The sequence below is a fragment of the Schistocerca piceifrons genome, chromosome 5, assembly GCF_021461385.2.
Source record: "Schistocerca piceifrons isolate TAMUIC-IGC-003096 chromosome 5, iqSchPice1.1, whole genome shotgun sequence".
Classification (NCBI taxonomy): Eukaryota; Metazoa; Arthropoda; class Insecta; order Orthoptera; family Acrididae; genus Schistocerca; species Schistocerca piceifrons.
The window spans coordinates 384,445,862-384,463,482 of record NC_060142.1 but is presented as its reverse complement, the minus strand read 5'-3'; the positions used below and the strand labels follow the sequence as shown (position 1 = coordinate 384,463,482).

At 39.6% G+C, this 17,621-nt stretch overlaps 1 protein-coding gene across 2 annotated transcripts in view; it reads right to left on the bottom strand.

The window, feature by feature from the left end:
* Nucleotides 1–3,140: 3,140 nt before the first annotated feature.
* Nucleotides 3,141–17,621, bottom strand: part of LOC124798452 (adenylate kinase isoenzyme 1) — a 116,972-nt gene continuing 102,491 nt past the window's right edge. For both annotated transcript variants that reach the window (XM_047261871.1, XM_047261872.1), the window contains one exon: nucleotides 3,141–3,776. In XM_047261871.1, coding sequence (XP_047117827.1) covers nucleotides 3,699–3,776 — 78 coding nt within the window. In that variant the 3' untranslated portion in view covers nucleotides 3,141–3,698. The remainder of the gene's footprint in view (nucleotides 3,777–17,621) is intronic.

Sequence of the window (17,621 nt, the reverse complement as noted above, 5' to 3'; positions counted from 1 at the left end):
AATTGTGAATTTTATTAAGTCGAAAGGACTGACTCACCGTCAGTTCCAAAGATTTCTGAAGTTCAAAAAATGGTTCAAATGGCTCTGAGCACTATGGGACTTAACATCTGAGATCATCAGTCCCCTAGAACTGAGAACTACTTAAACCTAACTAACCTAAGGACATCACACACATCCATGCCCGAGGCAGGATTCGAACCTGCGATCGCAGCGGCCCGCTGTTCCAGACTGTAGCGCCTAGAACCACTCGGCCACAACTGCCGGCATTTCTGAAGTCTTTCGATTCAGGGCATGATAACATTTCGAATTACACAGAAGTAATATGCCTAAAATATTGCGAAAATGTTGGAAAGAGTATTTGATTTGAAGCTAGAAGTACAATCATTCTTTGAAATTAAGTCAAAGAAACTCCTGGAGTTCGAAGGTAAAGAATGGCTTGCCGACTTTGCGTTGTTGGTCAAAATAACCAGCCATCTAAATGACGTTAATATCGACTCCAAGGAAAAGATCAGCTTATTAACGTCATGTATGATCTTATTTCCGGATGCCAAATGAAACTTCGGCTTTGGGAACAAGAGTTACGAAAAAAAACTTCACACATTTTCCTACACTGTCAATGCAATCGGACGTCACCCAGCCAGCAGCGATTGAATACGCTTCTTTGATATCTGACTTGAAATACGAACTCGAAAACCGATTTCAAGATTGTAAGAAACATCGTCTGCTTCTTTCTGTATTCGCTGCGCCACTCTCCGTAGACATGAGTTCACTACAAACGGAATGCTGCGAAGTGCAATGTGACGCAAAGTTAAAAAGGCAAATTTAATCAGGTTGGTATGGAAGAGTTCTATAAAACATATTTGGACAAGAAGAAATATCCGGGGTTTTAAAATACGCTTTAAAAATGATTTCATTATTTATAGACACTTACAAATATGAACAACTTTTTAGTTGGATAAATTACATCAAATCACAAATAGAACACGAATTATTGATGATCACCTAGAAAACACTGCGTGTGGCAACAACTTCAGCTGACATCAACATTGTCTCATTTAGTTCAGTCAAACAAAGCCAGTCAGCCCACTAAGATTTTATTACATTAAATTGTATAATAAACGTTCTTTCCTCAGATTTGATTTAATTTGTTTAAAAATAAATTAATATTTCTTGTTTGTTTTGGTCCACAAAACAAAAACAGGTAATGTGCTCCACGGAGAAATCCCCTCTCAAAAATTTGACTCACCTGTAGTAGTAGTCTAATCATAAGCCAAAAAGCCGTAAATATAACTTTCCTGTTTGCTAACAACGTTCCACTATTTTATATTTTATACCGTTTCCCTACTATTAAATTTACATGAACTTATGTCTTACATACATTTATAAATAGGTAAATAAAAACACACCCGTATGCAGATGAAACGTATCAAATTTTCAAAACAAATGGTCAAGAACTTTCGGAGATTAACGATATTGAACAATCCAACATTTACATTTTTGTAACGTTTCCGCTTTTATTCAATATATATTCCACATATAGCAAATGGCGTCCCGGTATAAACACATGAGTATTCGATTCAACATTGCGTCAAAATTTCAAAGCAGTCCATAAAGAACTTTCACGGGTTTGAGATTTTGAAGAAACGAACACCTAAATTTCTACTTGTAAAGAAACGTTGATGTTCTTAATCGCAAATCTCAGAAAGTTTTTGACTGATTGCTTTGAAATTTTGACACAACGTTCCACTGTATACGGGCGTGTATTCACTTGTCTATTTTAAATATATGTAATAAAATGTATGTAAATTTAATAAAACGGGAACTTTGTTACAAAAAACCTCAAAAATTACATACACATATATTATACATAATGTATTAAAGAATTAGATACCTAAAAACGCGCTCATATTAAATTTGAACGTTGTGTCAAAATTTCAAGGCACTCAATTAAGAACTTTCAGAGGTACACGATTTTGAACAAACGAACATTCACATTTTTGTTTATACAGATTTATCGATATATTTTTGTTTATTTCATCCATCGTTGAATCCTCACATATATATTATTGTATCATTTTTAACATAGGTTATGTAATAACAGTGTAACTACATACCACAATTGTAAAGGAAACGGAAATAAATGATTGAAAAATAATTTTGGAACCTTATGACGTGTTTTTATACAGCGGAAGGTTACAGGTAACCAATATTTAGTTTTGCTTTTCATCGATTGAGGGGAAAACAAAGAGTCTGACGAGTCATTGATTTCCGTTTAGTTTTCTACGAAACTGCTGTTATAACCACATCTTCCCTTTAACACTTAATTACCCTGTGTGCGTCATGACTTGTTGGTGTTACTCGTTTAGGTTTCAGTAAGAAACAGAAACGACTTGCTAACTATATAATTCGTAACTACTGTTTATAGAGTCTATTTTGAGCAAAATCTTTTTATTTGTTTGCATCAGAGCATTCTAAAAATTATAATTTAATAAAATTATTTGATATTAAATTGTATAGAAAAAATTTGTGAACAGATCAATATTTTGCTTAGTAAGTTCTTGTATTTTGTTTTTGTCTCATCTTCTGACAGCTTCATTATCTATCCAGTATTGATGACTTCCGTTGCATATCCAAATCTTCAACATCTACCATTTCTCCCATCGTCTCTTCCCATCTTCAGACGAACTATTCACGGATGCTTCCAGTTAGTCTTGCCATCTAATCCCAATACTAATATTATTTCATCTGTTGCATATAATTTCTTTTCATCATGTATCCGATATAGTCAATAAATATTTAGCATTGTTCGATAGCAACAGATTTAAATGAATCTCATTTATTTCTAACGATTTTTTCATGGCATTGAAATGCTTATTAATATTTTCGAGTCCTTAGGTAGTGCCCTTCAATGGAGCTCCGTTGATTGGAGCGGATTTATTACGCAATAAACACCTCAATTTATCAGCAATAAAATATCAGTGTATGCTGTAACGCATGAGAAGAGAAACTTCCCTAGTACGAGACAAACAAAAAACGAAAACAGAAATTGTTTTATTGACTAGCATTGCAGTTAATTAGTCGGAAGATAACTCGAGTTTTATAGGAAATAGAGAGAATTATAGTTAAATAAAACAAACAAATGTATGTCCCTCATTCTTTATTGGCGAATGTACAGTAGAGCAAGGAACATGTTGTGAATGGAAGTGAAATGTGTAATGATTTTATTGCTAATGAAGTAACAAGTCAATGTGTTTGATTGTAGAGAAGCAACAAACTTCGTGTTAATGGTACTGGCGGTGTCGTATAATAATCACTGCCATCATGCATTACAATGCCGTGGCAGAAACTGCAGCAGAGTTTACCTAGCTCCTCCTCCTGTAGCGTGCTGGTACATGGGAAATTTACCCAAAACTACAGTCATACTGATGCATGCTTACACTAATTTTGAAAATCAAACAGTCTTCGATGTAGCAGAACGCCTCAACTTACACAGTAAGGTCCTATATTTGCACCGAAAGCTTTGTGCCGATATAAGTCTTGCAATAGATCAGCAATGGACATTTTTTCTGCGTGAAAGGATATAGGATCCGTCTTCGGTACAACGAAGGCAATGTAAGTTTCTAAGTTGTTGCTGGATGTTAGTGACGATGTTGCTGTGTAAAGACGAAACAGTGGGAACTTCCGTGGAGAGCGACGATTTACGCGCTGGCCACCACCTTGTCCAAGCACTGCTGCACCTCGTTGAAGATCACGTCCGGGTCATTTTCAGCGCTGATCTGAAACAAGAGCACACAGGAAGACATATCAGTGCTTCAGAATCACCTGTAAACCTGTGGGCACAACTAGTATTTTGTGCTGGTCTCCCACTAAAAAAAAAAAAAAAAAAAAAAGGTCTAGTTTCTGTTCACGAACTTAAACTTGCAATAGATCTACTGCAACATCCACTGAAGCAACCTGAAGAAACCTGAGAAGTTTAAATTCTACTGAAGTTTTAAATGTAACTGAAATGGATACTGTACAGAGATGAGAAAAAAACAATATATTGTTTGTATTCACGTATCAAGTACACTTCAGACCATTACAACTGAAATACCAGTAAGGATAAAACGACGATGAAATTTCGAATACTGTGCGCTTACAATATAATAGGAAGACTGCATGATTAAATTTGTATATGATTTGGCGGCATACAGGATGTGAAATTTTGTTCACACAGCTGGTACCTCTTGACGGCAACAGTGACTCCCACCTGGCGAACATCGAGTGGAAAAGTCTTGCATATCAGACATGGATCATTCCAAGTCCTGCTGAGGTCCACAAGGAGGACAGGCTGCGACGTGTACGTCACGAGGGTAGACCTAAGCACACTCGCTAGCTCTTGTCAGCAAACGAACTGCGTTTCTACACGTCGTAATAGGGTATTTCTGTACAAACGAGAATTACATCTTCTACTGCAATGCGCCATTATGGACTTATACTGATTACTAATATTACTACGAAACACACTACCTTGGAGTAAGCTGTAATTTAAGATCTGTGCTTGACATAAAAGGCATAATGGCTTGTCTATGCCATTAAGTCTCTTCTGCTTACCAGTGCTTATTTCACATAAGGAGTAGTGCCATATGTAACAGATGATCATTTTGGTATGATTTTAATTTTATTGTACGCACTACAGTGGTAATAAATTAGTACAAGGTCTACGGACTACTAAACAGCAAGACTCCATAATAGAGCATTCCAGTAGAAGATGCAATTCTCGTTTGTACATAAATGCCCAATTACGAGTTAACAGATGTGCAAACACAGTACGTCTGCTGTTCTGAGAGAGCGAGCTCAGGTCTAATACCCTCGTGATGTACGCGCTGCGGCCTGTCTCTCTCGTGCGCTTCGAAGCCCTGCAAGCAACGTCATTTCTGTACCAGAGTTGTCGTAGCGTAGTGGAGGGCGCGTGGTGGCGCGTACGTCACTCAGCAAGGATGCCAAATGTTTTCAGTGGGTGTGAGATCTGGTGAATTCTCTGGTTGGGGCTAAAGTCAACACTGTGTGTCGAGCTAGGACAGGACAGCATGGACAACATGTAGTACTTTTTCAAAGATAACGTAACGAAGACCTAGGAGATGGAAATAGGCATCGGCCTTAACACATCAGAAACGTAACTACTGTCCAAATTACAGCTCCTGTGAACCAGAGGTGAACGCAGTGACACCTTATACCATCACGCCACTTTCTGGGCCCGTACGATGATGACGAAAGCAGTCTCCTCGGCGCCTTGTCAAGCAGAAGTATCCAGCTCAATGCTGTACGCAGTCCTGGGACGCGTCCGAAAAGAGGACGTAGTTCTGTGCCTGTATCCAGTGGTGTGTTTGCGTGTACGATTTCCCTCGTGTGTCTCCCTTTTGCCGCGGCAATGGAAGCCGCAACGATGGTAGTTGTGCTGACAATGCGTGCTGCTCTACACTTCGTTGGGCTGTGCGTGTGGACACTTGCTTTCCTGGGAACAAGCCCATTTCCTGATTCGAGACGGGTGACGTGGCTATATGACCGAGTGAACAATATGTCTGCCTTTTTTCTTATCCAGCATGGTGGTTCGGTGCATCCGCAACTGTAAAAAATAACTGAAAACAAATCACAGCACCTGTAGCTATTTTATTTTCTGATATCACGACCAGTTTAGGCCACCAACGCCACTTTCAAGTGGTTATCAGCCTACCGCCGTGCAGGTACGCCGATGCAGATACGTCGTTTGGAAGGCCCACTGAATCGTACATTCAGTAAAATGGGCGTTCTCTTAAATGAAAATTCCCCCACTAGAACACACAACTGAATTCAGCGAGCTATGTAGAGCATGCTCTGAACGTTTCTATCTCCCTAACTAAAACTGATAGAGATTTGATTGTAACTGACTTGTATACAGTTGGTTTAAATAAATCAGCTACATGACAGAGAAAATAACGTCCTATTTAAAAAAGTATTACTCGTTTCTGTAACTCTCTGGAAAGTACGAGGGGCGTTTAAAAAATATTACATTTTTCTCGGCCAATTTCGGTTGAAAAAATGCTGACTTTGTTTTTCCCGCTTCAGTCCCCATAGTTTCCTGACATTACGATAGGTGGCGGCGCTATACGTAGCCTTCAAAATGGCGTATGTAACGGAGATGCGTTCTGAGCAGAAAGCTGTCACTAAGTTTGCTTTGGCGAAAAACCATAGCATCGCAGATATTCATAGGCATTTGTAGAATATCTGCGGAGACCTGGCATTGAACGAGGGCACGTGAGTCGTTGGGCGAGACGTCTGTCATAGTCGCAACAAGATCGTGCAAACCTGTCCGATCTCCCGCGTGCCGGCCTACTGTACACAGCTGTGACTCCTGCGATGCTAGAACGTGCGGACACTCTCATTCCAGGTGATAGACGGTTTACAGTAAAACAGCTCGTTACACAGTTGGACGTCTTTGTTTGTAGTGCTGACACACTCGCCCACCAGTTTTGGGTACCCAAAGGTGCGCGCACGCTGGGTTCTTCGCCGCCTAATAGGAGAACACAAAGAACAACTATGGAGCGTCTGTGCGGAATTGCTGGCGCATTACGAGGCTGATTGTGACATGTTTTTGTCGAACATCGTCGCAGGTGAAGAAAAATGGGTTCATTCATCAATTCGAACAGAAAAACGGCATCACCAGCTCTCCTCTGAAGAAAAAGTTGAAAGCTGAACTCTCAGCCGTTAGAGTCATGGCGACGATCTTCTGGGACTCTGAAGTGGTAATTCCATTTGATGTCCTCCCTCATGGCGCACCGATCAACTCTGAAGTGTGTTACGCTACCCTCATGATACTGAAGAAACGACTTCAGCGTTTTCGTCTCCAAAAAAAGGCAAAAAAAAAAACCGTTTGGCCCGATAAAGGTTGCACCCCGCTTAAGGCAGTATGTTGATGATGGGGAAGTTACTGATGCAGCCTGACGTAGGCTCCGACGTCGACCAGTAGAATACTACCATGTGGGCATACAGGCTTTCCCCGTACTGTGGCGGAAGACTGAGGCACTGAACGGAGATTATGCTGAAAAACAAGTTTTGTTGCCAAAGTATGATGAAAGAGATGTAAAAAAATTCAAAGCTCCATCTTTTTACCCTCACGGGCCAGTCGCGACTGACCGACCACCGCATCATCCACTGCCAATGGCGCCATTGGATGCAGTGTAGAGGGACTTCGAGTCAGCACACCACTCTCCCGGTTGTTGTCGACTTTCTGGATCTTGGAGCCGCTCTTTCGCTTTCAAGTAGCTCCTCAATTGGCATCACAAGGCTGAGTGTACCGCTTTCCAGCCCTCCTACCAAGGAAAAATCTCTGGCAGTATCCGAAATCGAACCCGGGTCCTTCACGTAGCAGACTGACACACCGACTGTTGAGCTAGGTACATGTTAGAAAACGTGGTGCCGTCAACGACGTCGTTGTGAAGCAGGTCCCTGTAGGCTGATGTTAGTATACACGCAAAGAGGAAATGGAATTGAGATGTCCCTTGTGACGTAGGCTACCTTTCTTTATGGGCTAACGGCTTCCAGAGCTACTTACTGGTCCGCGTAACGTTCTGTGGGTGACTACCTGCGCTGAGTTTCGTTCGAAGATGACAACCGCAGATCAGGGCATTGAAACTTCCTCGTAGCCTTCAGCTATTTTAACAACCCATTGAGCCTAGTGTTGTACTGTGAAAAACGCGGAACAGCCTATGCATCATGAAAACCCGCTAGGAGGTGAAATGGAATTGGAGGTGTCTACACATAGCGTCACTTCGGCGATGATGTACGCACGATCTACGCTCGAACGGGGATAGGTGGGGCCACCAAAGAGACTTATTACTGTTGCATTATTGTGCTGAACTGGAAGGATATTGTAGTGTAGCTTGTATTGCTCAGCTTTTGTATCTTATATTAAGTAGGGTGCACGCATATGGGTTGCTGTTAGTTTCGGTACAAGTAAATGCAAATGATTTTTCTTAAATTATATAGACAGATTGACAAGTTGGCCATTAAAGTGAAAATTGTAAATAATACAGTGATAGCTCATAACTTCCGTCCTATCAATGCAATTTTCTTGTCTTACTTACAAGTAGCAATAAACGCACGTCGACCAACCGAAGCCGTTCCACCCCTCAGTGAGGCGATTGTTCTTCCATTCAATAAAAAAAAAATAAAAATGTGTGTGAAATCGTACGGGACTCAACTGCTGAGGTCATCAGTCCCTAAGCTTACACACTACTTAACATAAATTATCCTAAGGACAAACACACACACCCATGCTCGAGGGAGGACTCGAACCTCCGCCGGGACGAGCCGCCCAGTCCCTGACTGCAGCGCCTGAGACCGCGCGGCTAATCCTGTGCGGCGAGTTCTTCCATTACTCTTAATGATCAATATAAAAAAAGGCATATTGGGGCGAAGATATAACCTACTGATGCTGAATCGATAAGTAACTACTAAATGTGACTTAGGGCATTTACTGAAGTATAATGCAAGATAAAAAATTACATTCCCAACAATAACAAGACCGTTTGCTCCACATAACAGGTTGAAAATAAATTCGGCGTTGCTACATCGACAGTCTGAGAATAAATGCCCTACAACCCACATAGCTGAAGTCTTTGCAAGTACGTGCTCGGATAACTTGGACCACGAGCACTGTCCTAGGGGAATTCGTTTCGTTTCGAAACCTTTATTATTGTTTAATAGATAAAATTTTTCAGTTACTTAAAAAGTTTGGCGAAGGAAGGTGAACGTAATGTCGAGAAAATACCGTATTGAAATCTATGGGTAAAAATGCTTTTGGAAAGTTAAAAGGTCTGTGTCAGCAGTAAGAATTCCAGTGGAACTAAGGAATTGATTCGCAAAGTATTTTACATGGAGTACTGCATTACGTGACAGTAAACCTCTGACAGTCAAAAAGAAAGAAGAAGACTATTTTGAAATGCAGTTTTGGAAAAGATGTTTAAATGGGCAGAAGTCAAAACATAGGAGAAAAAAGATTAGTGCAAATAGTAAGAACATGGGAAAGATATCGGCCACACTGCGAAGAAACTGCTTGCAATGAAGATTCATCGAAGGGAAGACTGAAGGAAAGATAGCGAGAAGAAGACGGGATCGAATGCTGGATCAGATAAAAAATTGATGAAGTTACATACCACTAGATTAAGAAAAACACACAGGACAGCGGAAAGAGCAGAGCGACCAAAGAAGAGGAAGGATTAATTTTCGTTAGCGATAGTTTGAAAACGAGATACTCCAGTAATTAACATTTTGGGATAGTGAGGTACACGAATATTAAGATATCTGATATCTGCTTAAAACGCGAACAGCATGTCTCGATCGAGCGGATTCGGTGATTTCCCGTATTGCTCCATCAAAATACTCTTCGGCCAACCCTACGGCATAGACAGGTATCCGGTAGCTTTTCTACCGGAAATAACAGATGTCGCCTAGTGATGGGGGTGGAACAGAGAGATATTTCCATTCGCCTAACTGCGCGCCATGGCTGTGCCATCTGAGGCGGGAACATTACGGTCACTGCGCTGATATACGGGTATTTGCCCAACCCCAAAAAACGCCTGCTTTCAGTTCAGTTGGCCACGCTTAGCATACAGTTGACGTATGCTAGACTGAGATCACAGAATCTTTAAAAAATAATTCATCGCTAAACAAGTGGCTTACAAAACATTAGTTCCAACGATTCTTGAGTATTTCTGATAAGTCTGGTACCCTAACGAAGTTGAATTAAAAACGGAGATGGACAAGATCCAATAAATAGCAGCGCATTTCGTCACGGGATCGTTCAGACGGAGCAAGAGCGTTACGGAGATACTAAACAAACTCTAGTGGCAGACGCTACAAGAGAGGCGTTGTGCATCGCAGAGGTTTACAATCGAAATTCCGAGAGGCTTAGTTTCGGGAAGAATCGGAAAATATTTACTTTCCTCCCAAATACATCTAGCGAGATAACCACAACTGTAAGTAGGCTGTTTATGTTTTCTCTATGTAAGTAGGCTGTTTATGTTTTCTCTATGTAAGTAGGCTGTTTAGGTTTTTTATTGGTAACGCCACCTCTGTATGACAATCACTGGCTGTGCTGTGGGCAGTCTGTGTCTGCTTTGCATTGTTGTAATACTCGCCATTGTAGTGTTAGGCAGCTGGCTGTGAACAGCACGTAGCGTTGCGCAGTTGGAGGTGAGCCGCCAGCAGTGGTGGATGTGGGGAGACAGATGGCGGAGGTTTGCAATTTGTCATGAACTGATATATATATTATGACTTGTGATGATATTAAGGTAAATACATTGTTTGTTCTCTATTAATATCTTTCATTTGCTAACTATCCCTATCAGTAGTTAGTGCCTTTAGTAGTTTGAATCTTTTATTTAGCTGGCAGTAGTGGCGCTTGCTGTATTGCAGTAGCTTGAGCAGCGAAGATTTTTGTGAGGTAAGTGATTTGTGAAAGGTATAGTTTAATGTTAGTCAGGGCCATTCTTTTGTAGGGAATTTTGAAAGTCAGATTGCGTTGCGCTAACAAAGTATTGTGTGTCAGGTTAAGCACAGTCCTATATAAATTGTTCAAAGGGGATGTTTCATATGTCGACCCTTAGCCGAGGATACCTCACTGGAATCTTCTGATTTTTTTCTTGTAGTTTGTGCAATTAGTGTAGATTTTGTTTATTGCTAGCGCGTAATTATAGAGAGAATTTCCTTTGTAGTTGCAGTCTTTCATTGTGGTACAGTAAAACAGTTGTAGCATGCATGCAGTTTTACACCAAGTATTTCTCAGCAGCGCGTGCAATTAACTAGATATTTTTTCAGTGTTATGTTAATGTGTTCTCTTATTTTTGCTCTTCAAATTGTGCTTTTCTGTGTTGTCGTGTGAAATATTGTGACAATAATGGCGTGTGAAAAACGTAATACTAGGCTCCAAAGTAAACTGAGAAATGACAGTGAAGATGAAAGCAGTGTGTTAGCGCCGCAGAGTAATGAATTAACAGACATTCAAAGTAGTAATTTGGTAACTGTGCATAGGGAAATGGAGCGGGCGGCAAACAATGGCGTGGACAGTGAAACAATTAGTGAAGAGGGACGCATTATCGAACGATCGGTCGGCAACAGCTCGCCTCAGGAATCCGAAATGACAGGAAACAATCTCGCAAATACTGTAGATTCAGGTTTTGGTTCCTCACCGTTTTCTCAAATAAGTCAAGACACATTTTCTGCTTGTCAAAATGTGAATGTTGCCGGTGCAAATGCACTGCCGAAAAGCGTAGAGAAACAGATTCCAGACACTAATACATTATTATTGCAATTAATGCAACAAATGGAACAAAATCAGAGACAAATGGGACAAAATCTTAAAAAGTTAGACACAGTGGAACAAAATCTCAAAAAGTTAGACACAGTGGAACAAAATCTTAAAAAGTTAGACTCATTGGAACAAACTCTTGAACAAACACGTGAAGACTTAACTACTGAGTTACATAACATTGAATCGAAATGTCAAAAAGTCGGTAATGACGTAAAAACACAAATTTGTGAGCATTTCCAACCTATTTTTTCGCGTCATGAAAATGCACTACAGAATCACGAAGCAGCTATAAAAGAACTGCAAACTATTGTTCATGAAAATCATGAGACCTTGCAAGCAAAATTTGACTCAGTTGCATCTACCGATACGGTTATGCAACTTGCAAAAACTCAGGAAAACTTAAAGGTCACAGTAGACACGATTGCAACACAAATGGACACTCTGAAACTTGGTTCAGAAAAACATAGAGAGGAAATGATTTCACTATCGGATAAAGTAGCCGAACTTTCAGATCAGTTCACTAACTTATCTACAAAGGTAGATGATGATCTGAATGACACAACACCTGTAGCTTTCATGGACACTGAAGAGTATGAACAAATTAGAAAATTCAAACAAAATCAAAATCAAATCAATACACAGTACAAAAGAGAAATCCGGGAAGTGCAAGATCAGTTGGCACAAGTAGTACAAGAATTACGTATTTCTGAGGACACTCGCGCCCCAATACGGGAAGAGGGACATACAAATACGGAACAGACACAAAATAATAACACAGGGCATTTCGGAAGTTATGAAAGAAATTGGCAATGTGCACCGAATTTTGAGATGGAACGGCCGACACGACCTAACAATGACCGATATGCGACTCGCCGACATGATGATTTTGACTATAAGCTGTTCATTACTACACGTAAATTCAAAACATTTAAGAATTCTGGCAACGACATTCATCCACAAGCATGGCTCCATCAATTCTCTCATTGTTTTCCTCCCAACTGGTCGTTAGAACACAGATTAGAATTTATGTGTGGCTACTTAGAGAATGAACCAGCTGTAAGAATGCGATCGGTCATTCACGATTGCCACAGTGAGGGTGAATTTTACCATGCCTTCCTCTCAGCATATTGGTCTCAAGCTGCACAAGACCGTGTAAAACATAACATCATAATGATGAAACACTTCGAACAATCTGAATTTTCCAGTCTTGTGAAATATTTTGAAGACATGTTGCACAAGAATCAATACCTGTCAAACCCATACAGCCCCTCAGAACTCATCCGCATTTGCTTAATCAAACTGCCTAAACATTTACGACATATTATTTTAGCAGGACGTTGCAAAGACGACATTGAAGCTTTTCAGGGACTGTTACAAGAATTAGAAATTGACACTGACAATCGCGGAACGCGAAACCAGGAACACAACAATTACAGGTCACATCCGTCGCAAATCCGCGATGAAAGAAGTAATAACTGGACACGACAAGGCTATTCTCACAACACAAATCGTGACCAAAATAGACACCACCCGTACGACAACCGTTGGCAGAGTAATAATAGTTACAGAGAAAGATCGCATTTCCGTAGTAATGACTATCACAGAGACAATCAGAGAAACAGACAATATGGGAACCAAAACAAGCATTATCGAGGGAGGCAGAATAACTTCAGACGCAACAGTTCGGCGCAGAGCTACGAGTCAGGGAGAAATTCTCCACCACATGACCGACAAACAAGAAACTATGTAAACTACCGACAAAATGACAGACGTGAATTTCATCAGAACTGGCGGGATTCAAACAGAGCAGGACCCTCTGGGCAACGTGAATTTGTAGAAGTTAGGTCTCCTAATCCCAATAACAACGCGCGCCAACAAAGAGACAGACAATGACTCGCGCCGCAGGCACCCACGTGCGCCGGCTGGCTCAGAGAAAAATAACATTGACGCTAACCTTGTGAAAAATTTCAGTATTCTTTACCGACGTATACTGCATGATAATTGCGTTCAAGCTGAAATTCTGAGTACTTTGAAGAGTAAAGGACTGCACCACGTTTCTCATGTAAAACCGTTTATTGAAAGATAATCTGCTTTTTAACTTTTTCATTGCCATAAAACTTTTCACTTTACATTACTAGTATGCTTGTCAGATTTAGAATCTGTTAACATGTAACAATGTTTGAAGTGAAATATCCAGTCAAGAACCAAGAGAACTTATTTAAACAGAAATTACGAATGCATTGTTATAGTGAACAGACGACACAGTGTTGTATTTGTACATTCTTGCTTGTTAGTTGCACGATTATGTAACGATTATAAGGCTCACATACTTAGAACATACCAGCACTGCTAATGAAATTTTCATGCAACATTTTGGTTTGCTTGAGAGTGGATCCTGGATTTGAGGTGCTTTCTGTGAAATGCCAGATGACACAGTGGTTAGTTTATGTAACAGCTACACGATTTTATCAGGACGCTGCTAATGCGTGACAATTTACAATGTTGCTTTTGCGGTGTATCTGTTTTATATCTGCACAGTTTTTTCTGAATTCTTCTATAAAGTGAGACATGTTTTAGTGGTGACTATTGTGGTATAGCTACAAGGAAACAGCCTTTTCTGTAGCACAACAATACGTTACAGGACAGTACTTTCTTCATCACGGCAATAAGCGTAATAAGTATGATATCTATACGCAAAGCATTTCACTTTGTTTATCATGAGGTAAGTACATTGACTTCTGCAGAACTTAGCTTTCGGAGGACAATAACTACGACACTTCCCAGAGATTATCTTACAACAAGATGCACATTTAGCGCTACAGGACAGGCATTTCAGTGATCAATTTTATACTTAAAACATTTATTTTTAAAGATTTTTTGAATTACAAAGAAAGTTTTCCGTGATACATTTCATTCCATTGCTGTAATCCGTAACACCTGAGGGTATAATTACATTAATCCTCAGGGGGGTACACGCTTACTTTGTGTACCATGTGTTTGGCAAGCACAAGGAGCTTTGTAAACTGTTCATATTTTTTCGGAATCATTGTGATACTATGAGAGCTTTGAATGATGTATTTGGTATGAGATCATGATTTTTAAAGTACGTTTGAGGCAGCTGACACTTTTGACATGAGCAGAGAATTATTTTAGGCTTAGAAATTATTGGAGGAAGTTACGACGATTTTGAGATTTGACTGAAGTGTTATGATGTTATTATTACGACGACGATGTGTGTTATGTTGTTGAGGAATGTTTATTATGCTATGTATTTCTCACGATGAAATATTGAAGAAGTGTCGACGAACATGTATATGTATAATGAGGTAAGGAGTAATGAATAGTGGGTAGGGACTCTTGACTTGTGAAAAAGGATGTTGGAAACCAAGAATCGTACTTTAAGAGTTATGACATGTGTGAATCATGTGTGAATGTATCACAATGCCACTGAACATTTTTTGGACACTGTTATATTCATAGGATTTTGTTTCTACAGATTTGCAACGCTAATTCTTGACCTGTGAAGTATTTTTATGTGAGACTGTCACTTTAGCGAAAATTGCTGTCGTAAATATTTCCATACGAAAGTTAAGTGACCACCTGCACGTAATGCGTCGCGGGCACCCAGCTGTGTCAGACGCCTGGAGAAAAAGTCATTAGCGCGTGCCTTTCAGAGCACAGGAAGAAAAAAAAAAAAAAAGAAAGGGAAGGCCATTATCCTGGCCATTGTCATTCCTTTAGAGAAAGCATCGCAAAAACGACACGGTCGAACTTGAAAACATATGATTACACTAGCTCTTAATTTACGATATTTACTGAAATGCCTAATAAAATGACAAGAAATATTTTTACATCTGCACACCTGATTATGACAAGCGTCTTTCTATGAGAGTTGAGAGAATTTCTACTAACTTACGAAATGTCACATGACTACTGAATGATATTTTTATGCTTTGCTTTTCATAGTTGCTTATTTCATTTGACAACTGTTTTCCAGCTGTGTTGCAGCATTGCTTTTATAAAATAAAATGCATTTGCTAATGTGAACACTTTCTGTCAACAGATCTATTAAATAATTATTTTATGATCCACATTCTTTAAAAAAGGAGCACTTGGAAAGGAAAGAACAATAAGAAGGAACTAGTAACTGCATTCATAATTTTCTTTTCAAGTAATTGGTTACTTTTTGGTAGAATAACTTCTTGTGGTGCACCACTTTAATTACTTAGACATTAAGATGTGATTATACATTTGCCTTATCTGCATTGTTATCTTTAGTGTACTATTTTTTCTACTTGAGCTATGTCATGTTTCGATATAAGCTGCTGTTTGCCAGGCATAGTGCTACTGAACTTTAATTTGTGTTACTCTGCTAAGCCAGATTTATTTTTTTTTGCTGCACAGTGCCCTATATGAGTTGTAATATTGCAATTGCTTTGGCATTTGTATTTTTGTCATTGATGTTTGTGTTAATTGTTTTGTGCTGCTGCATTGCCTCGTCCCTTAGTTTAGCATCTGAGCTCAGTAGATTTAAGTTAGCTTAAGAGGGGGTAGACTATATGAGAAACTGACTATGGAGAATAGGTAAAGAATGCATTGCGAAGTTATATAAAAAGGATTTGGGCCCAAATGAGTATTGTACAATCAGAAATAATTATTTTGAAAGAAATATGAACAGAACACAGAAAGCATGCTTGGATAAGATTTTTTTGGTGGAAGCAAAGGTTGAAATAAGACGAAAGATCTATAGAATGAAGTTTTGGGATGGACTGCAGTACCAAATGTTACACTGAAAACGAACCCTGTCCTTTCCTTTTGTGTTATCCCACTATGTGTTTGTGTACCCTTGAGTATTTGTTTTCTTCCTGTCTCTGTGTAGTTTCATAGAATTTTTTCTTCTTTTAATATTAAGCTACATTCACTATGATGAGGAATACTGTTATCCTCGAATATAATTGGCATTAATAATATGTTATTTACTTGGTAAAGATGTTTAGACATTATTTACTCTGTTTTGTGTTAATGCTAATGTGTGAAGTTGATGTTTCAAAAGTTATTGTGATCTTTTATGTATGTACTCATGTCATAATTCCTGTAACACTGACGTATATGTCTATTTCTATTCTTTTGTAACGCCTGTTTTACTACAAATGTTATCTGTATTGTTATGTTCTTTAATGATGTATTTTGTACCTTTGTTATTGTATTCTTCTGTTATAAAATTGTAATTGTCACCAGTTCATGATATTATTAACTTGTAAGTTCCATTTCACTGCACACGTTTCTGTTGGTCATAGTATATGGACAATATGTGAGAAGTAGGGACTGATAGTGTTTGCACGTGTGTTGGTAATTCAGCAAGGGACTGGATAACAGCATTGCTGGTTCTAAGGACAATTAAAAGAAAAACTTTCTGAGTGCACAAGTGGTGGTTTATGGACTTGCTATATTCTCTGCAAGAATCTTCGATGGTGATTGTGCACCTGCACAGTCGCAACGGATGGCTGCTGGCCGTCTCTACCAGGACTACAGTGGGTCTGCACCTCTGGTGGCCCACCAATACCATTATCTCTACAAGGACTACAGTGGGTCTGCATCTATGATGACCTACCAACGCCATTATTTCTACAAGGACTGCAGTGGGTCTGCACCTCTGGTGGCCCACCAATACCACAATCTCTACCAGGACTACAGTGGGTCTGCATCTATGATGACCTACCAACGCCATTATTTCTACAAGGACTGCAGTGGGTCTGCACCTCTGGTGGCCCACCAATACCACAATCTCTACCAGGACTCCAGTGGGTCTGCTCTGTGATGACCTACCTACCAATATTCTTCCAAACTTCGAATGACTCTGCTGTGGGTTTGCTCTGTTGTGGCCCATTACCTGTCTGCATGTCGAGAGTCAGCACTGTCTTTCCGTTGGAAGGTCAACCTACTTCTTCAAGACTGCATGGAAATCCACTACTTCTATGTGCATTTTCTTTTACTGCTTGGACTTTGAGAAAAACTCTGCATTTTTACTGTGATGAACAATGTGGACTGTCTTTATGGACTGTGAGAAATTTTGATCTTTTGACCAACATAATATTAATAAGTGTGTGCATTTTATATCTTTGTTACTGTAATTGTGAAAAATTTTTGTCAAATCTGTATTGGCCAGTGCCCAACACCATTTGTAAAAATTTTTGTGGGGAGCATGGGGGCTATGTAAGTAGGCTGTTTATGTTTTCTCTATGTAAGTAGGCTGTTTATGTTTTCTCTATGTAAGTAGGCTGTTTAGGTTTTT